At 40.5% G+C, this 6,161-nt stretch overlaps 1 protein-coding gene across 1 annotated transcript; it reads right to left on the bottom strand.

Moving 5' to 3' along the window:
- Positions 1-941: 941 nt before the first annotated feature.
- LOC107941625 (uncharacterized) lies at positions 942-2,968 on the bottom strand. Its single transcript, XM_016875194.2, has 3 exons — positions 2,659-2,968; positions 1,239-2,566; positions 942-1,130 (listed from the first exon to the last, which is right to left on the bottom strand). The coding sequence occupies exons 1-3, from the start codon at positions 2,966-2,968 to the stop codon at positions 942-944; spliced, it is 1,827 nt and encodes a 608-aa protein (XP_016730683.2).
- Between the last annotated feature and the right edge of the window lie 3,193 nt (positions 2,969-6,161).

Below are 6,161 nucleotides of genomic sequence, written 5' to 3'. Positions count from 1 at the left end.
AAAGATATCTTTGAATTCACTTAGTACCTCAACAAGACCTTGTCTTGTTTCCTTTGCAATACATGTCCCTATTTTCACCTCTTTTCCTTCTTCCAAGACTACATTCTGTATTGCCTCTTTTTCACGGGGTAGGATTTGTTTCTCCTCTTGTTTCACCATTCTCAACAGATCTAGAGACACGTCACAATCCCTGTCATCTTCAAAATCCTGAGGTTCTTCTAAACACATGTCTTGCTCAAAAGAGAATTCAGGATTTGTAGTATTAGTGCTCATGCTATTGATATCTAAGGACCTGTGGGGTGCGAAAGAATATACAAAGAATGAATAAATTCTAAGAATGTTTATGTATTATGTAATAATTTAAAGAGTTCAAAAGAATATTGAACGGTATAAAAGAATATTCACTTAAATCGATAACAAAAAGTTACATTTTATTGAAATGTAAATATCCAAATATGAGCCTATTTTACAAATGAAATCTTACTACTCCTAGGCTTTCGAGCAATAAGAGTGTTCTGAAAATTACTCTGAAAAATCTTTAAAAACTACAGGAAGTTCTTCTGCAACCCAATTGTTTAAAGTGCTTCCTGTTTCGTAAGGGCGAATGCCTTCAAGGTTTCCTCGTTCAGACTCTTCATCATGCACAGCATTGATATGATAACCTCTTTTTTCGAGCAATCCTCTCTCAGGGTGAATCATCCCTCCTGATATAAAGGTTTGAGATATATAGGGGAATGTCATTAGTTCCCACTCTACTTCTCTTCCATCTAAACACGCCCTTCTTCTTTCTTGGCGCTTCTTTATTTCTTTCCTCCTCTGCTTGTAATCTAGCCTGAAACCCAAGCCAAAACGGTCTCTCTTCTCCTTTAGTTCAGGACCTTGAATCCCTCCTTGGAGATATATTCCCAACCCTTTTCCTGGCAAGGCTCCTTTCCCCACTATCATCTGCAAATCCTAGGCACTGGCAGCTCATTCCCCTCTGAAATGAATGTTGCATTAACGAATTCTAAGGAACGAAAAGGGCACTCAATGGCCTCCTCGTTTGCTTCTACATAGGGTGCATCACTGGTAACTGTCGCTATAATGTCCTCCTCTGCATTTATGGTGACCAGCCGTCCATCGGCTACTAACTTCAATTTTTGGTGCAAAGATGAGGGCACCGCTCCTGCCGAATGTATCCAAGGCCTCCCCAATAGGCAATTGTAAGAGGGCTTAATGTCCATCACTAAAAAGTCCACCTCATAAGTGTTTGGCCCAATCATCAAAGGAATATCAATCATTCTTATGACCTTTCTCTCTGTACCATCAAATGCTCTCACTACATTATGGCATGTTTTCATGTGAGAATTGTCTATGGATAATCTATTCAATGTAGATAATGGTAAGACATTTAAGGCTGATCCATTATCAATAAGCACACTCGACAATGTATACCCTTTGAAACGAGTGGTAATGTGCAAAGCCTTAGCTGATCCCATGCCACCAGGTGGGATTTCATCATCGTTGAAATAGATGAAATTGTCAGCACTTATGTTACTAACCAATCGATCCAATTTATTGACGGATATATCATTAGTAATGTAAGTCTCATTGAGCACCTTCATTAATGATTCCCGATGTACCTCTGAACTTAGAAGCAAAGCCAACACTGATATGTGAGCTGGTTGTTTGCGTAATTGTTCAACCACGCTATACTCACTGTGTTTTAAGAGTTTTAGAAACTCTTTGGCTTCTTCTTCCTTCACTGGCTCATTAACCAGTATTTTAGCCCCTTTTCCTTTGACAAAGGCTTTTGCTTTCGCGGGCTCAACTCTGACGCCTTCTACATCATAACACTTCCCACTACATGTATAAGAACCCTCATTTTGAGCCTCCTTAAAAGCACTAGCTATATCCTCCTTCTCCGCCATTGTCACATTGCAGTTATAATTCCAAGGTACCCTATTGTTATCCTTGTAAGAAAAGGAAACAGGTTTATGAATAATGACTTTCGGTACCGTTGGTATTTCAACTTTATTATTTCTTGGTAAAGAAATAATAATCTTTGGCCGGTTTTGATTCTTCGGTCCACCTTCTAATGTGCATATACGTCCCTTATCTGAGCCAGCTTCATAAAATTCCAGCTCCTTATTATCCAAAAGGCTTTGTACCAAGGCCTTAAACTCGTCGCATTCCTGGATCTCGTCTCCCTCTTCAGCATGGAATTCACAGTAGTCTCTCACTCCTCTATTCCTTTCTTTAGAGATTATCATCTCTCTTTTCACCATTTCTTCCCAAATCATTTTCATTGGCGTTCTTACCTCGGCCAATCCCTCTTTAATCCTTCTCATATCAATATCCCCAACTGCATTTACCCCTTGATCACCATGATTTGGCAACGGGTTCTCATTACTAGGGGTGTTGTCAAATTTTACAACCCCCATCTTGATAAGTCTTTCCACTGCTTTTTTAAAGCCAGTGCAATTTTCGATCGAATGCCCCGATATCCCCGCATGGTATTCACATTTGGCGTTTGCATCATACCATTTAGGGTATGGAGGTTGTAGAGGTTTCAAATGCAAAGGAGCTATTGCATGCGCATTAAATAAACTTTGATAAAGCTCCCGATACGTCACTGGACAGGCGTAAATTAGACCTTCTCAGAATTTTATCTCAAACCAGATCCCTGCTTTTGAGAATCTTGTTGCCCAACTGTAGTTACTCTGGGCTGACTAACTGTAACCACTTTTGAATTATAACTACTCGTATTGTTCACCTCATTATCTTTCCTTCTTGGGGCCGATCTTTTAGTAGTTTCCCCCTCTATCTTGCCACCACTTATGGCGTTCTCAATCATTTCTCCCGCCATAACTATATCAGCAAAACTCTTGGTGGTACTTCCAATCATGTGAGTAATGAATGGGGCTTTCAAAGTGTTAATGAACAGCATGGTAATTTCTTTCTCTAAGAGCGGTGGCTGAACTTGCATGGCAACCTCTCTCCACCTCTGTGCATATTGCCTAAAACTTTCATTAGGCTTCTTTTCCATATTTTGAAAAGTGATTCTATCAGGAGTCATGTCAGTCACATGATTATATTGCTGCATAAAGGCTTGTGCTAAGTCTCTCCAAGAACCGATCCTTGCGCAACTCAGATGATTATACCACCTAGCCGCTGCCCCAACCAAACTATCCTGAAAACAATGGATCAATAATTGATCATTATTTACATAGCCAGTCATCCGTCTGCAGAACATGGTGATATTGGCTTCAGGGCAAGTAGTCCCATTGTACTTCTCAAATTCTGGCATTTTGAACTTATGGGGAAGTACCAAATCTGGGACCAAACTCAAGTCCTTAGCATCAATTCCCTGACGATTATCAGCATTTTCTAGTGCCTTAAATTTCTTCTCTAACCATCTGCACTGTTCCTCTAATTGTCTTGATGATTCGAGTCTCATCTCTTCCTTCTCCACTACATCTAAATCAGGGATGACTGGATTGGTAGGAATATCTCCTGGGTTAAATCCCGAGCCAGTTTGAAAATTCATGGGTATTCTAGCATCAACTTGCCCATGTTGAGATCTTATTGTGATGGACAGCCTTCGGGGATACGCCTCAGGTTGAGTTTGTACATGGGGTGGAGTAAAACCCGGAGGATGGTCCTCATTATCCTCTTCAGTGATAGTCATAGGGGCCTTTCCTTTATCTGTTGCCCCTTTCAGCAGTTGAGCCATTTCAGCCATCATATTCCTTTGGGCCTCCAACATTTGATCTTTCATCTCCTGTTGAATTTTTGCCAATTTTTCCTGTAACTGCTCTTGCATTTCTTTCTAGATCTGCTCAAGTCTTTGATCCATATTCTTTGTCTTAGTGCGTGTACCGTAAGAATGTGTTGCTTCCAGATTTTTTTTTCTCATTCTCTCTTTCTCCCTAATAATTTTAACTAATTAGGGTCTTTCTATAAATTTGAATGCATATGATACGATGAGATGCAAATGCATGAATGTAAAAAGATATCGATTCTGATTCAGTTTCTTTTAGAAAATGTTATTTAAGAAACAAAAATCTTTACACAAAACGGATTACAAATACGCCTTTGCCCTTAGGCCCAAAGTTTTAACCCTATCTAATAACAAAGCTAACTCTAGACCTCTATCTGACACTAACTCATACTTTGTACTCAATACATTAGCTTGCACTGCCAAGTATTGCAAATGATCAGCAACCTCTTGAATCTGTACTATAGCTTCTCCCATGAGGTAGTCCCTATCTCTGACTTGATCTTGAAAATGGTGAAGCTCTCCCTTCCAATGTTCTTCTTTTTCTTTGAGCTACTCAATCTGTAACTCACAATTCTGTAATGCTGCTTCCAACCCTCCAATATTGTGCTTCATTTCCTCGATCTTATCCAGGCTTGCCTTTAACTCGACCGCAGAGTTACGACTTCGGTGATGATGAAGAGATCGTCCAAGCTCAGCCACCTTAGTTTTTAATCCTTGATTCTCCTTCTCTAGGGCCTGATTACGTGCCTGCATCTCTTGGAACTTCTTCTCCCAATACTCGGCTTTGGCTCTTTCTTCTTGAACCTCTTGTTGCCACTGCTCTGAAGACTTCCCCAATCCAGCTCTCTTTATTGATAACTGTATCCTCTTATATTGCATCTTCAAGTCATCTCGGTCTTCCTCAATCTTCCTGTTTTCTTTCTTCTCTTTTTTGACCTCAATTCTATGAACGTCGACGTCTAAGCTTAGGTACATCTTCTCCTCCTCAAGCTTCTCTATCTTTCTCCTGAGCTCTAAATTCTTTCTTTCAAACTCTTGCTTTATGACTTCTAACTCTGTTGGAATCACTCGTAAGCTCTCCTCCATCGATCGGGCAGCCCCCAAACTTGGTCTAGGAATGTTATCATTGATCCTCTTGCTAAACCAGTCTTTGTAGTCAAGGGTTTTCGTCAGGCCTTCAGTCAAAATCTTCACACAAAAAATCTTCTTCCAAGCCTCGAAAATCTCTCGCATCTTCTTCTTATAATGATCCCCCTTATATGAGAAATCACTTTGAGCTAACCCTTGTGTTGCCGATATAAACTGCCCCGCTTTGTACTGCCTTAGGACGAGTAATGGTGCGTAACCCACAACTCCCCAAATTCCAGGAAGCGGTACCCAATCAAAACTTCCGCAACGATAAAGAATTTCGCTAGGAGTCATCCAAGGGGCTTTCCACATAACATCTTCTTCTCGGAGGTTCTGAAGTATTTCTATCCACCTTTCCTCTGTAATGTCGTCCGTCTTTGGCGTAGCTGCTGCTTCCCTTAAGGGAGAATAATCCTCAAAGAACACTCGACAAGGAACCGTATCAACCTTCCAAAAATGACTATGGAATCATACTAACAATAATTGTGCACATCCAATAAATCTACCTTCACCAGCTCTCTAACATGCACTCAAGGATCTAAATGTCTCGGCTAGGATTGCAGGCACAGGTATGTTCTATTTACTAATTCGATTGAATAAATCTGTAACGGCCTCATCTATGTACCCCATAGCTTTTGGGAAAATCACCAATCTATACATACTTAAGGCCAAAACATCAACCCTCTTCTTTACATTTGGGTGTGCCAATATCAAATCCCTCAAACTTGCCCACGGAATGCATTTACTATCACCCTTTTGTTGGACTCGAGCTGCGGCCCACTGTTCAATCACCCCTGTAATCATCATTAATTTCTTCATGAAAGTTGGGGGATTAGCAGCCCTAACATAATCTTTGTTACCTTGAATTTTTGGATAGCGAAGCAAGGTCGTATACTCCTCCAAAGTAGGTACTAAGTCTACCTCTCCAAATGTAAAACAACTATAAGCATGGTTCCAAAACTGTACCATAGCTCGAAACAGATGCTTATCCACCTTGATGTCTAACAAATAGGGAAGATCTCCATAATTCTGGTAGAATAGCTGCTTAGCCTCGTCATCCTATTGAGCCCAAATGTCCTTCAACTCCTGAAACTCATTCCGTGTCGAACTGATACGAGTAAAGTCCCATAACTCTGATGTATACCCTTCAGTGACACTATCTCCCTTCTCTAACTGGGTTTTCTTTGACCACGCACAGACAGAAGCGTTGTCCTCCACTTTATCAAGATATTCATTCCTCATTACAAAACATTCTAATCCAGAAATCAAA

This window comes from Gossypium hirsutum, chromosome A07 (assembly GCF_007990345.1).
Source record: "Gossypium hirsutum isolate 1008001.06 chromosome A07, Gossypium_hirsutum_v2.1, whole genome shotgun sequence".
Classification (NCBI taxonomy): Eukaryota; Viridiplantae; Streptophyta; class Magnoliopsida; order Malvales; family Malvaceae; genus Gossypium; species Gossypium hirsutum.
Note: the sequence above shows the minus strand (reverse complement) of the source record. Positions and strands in the feature narration are given on the sequence as shown.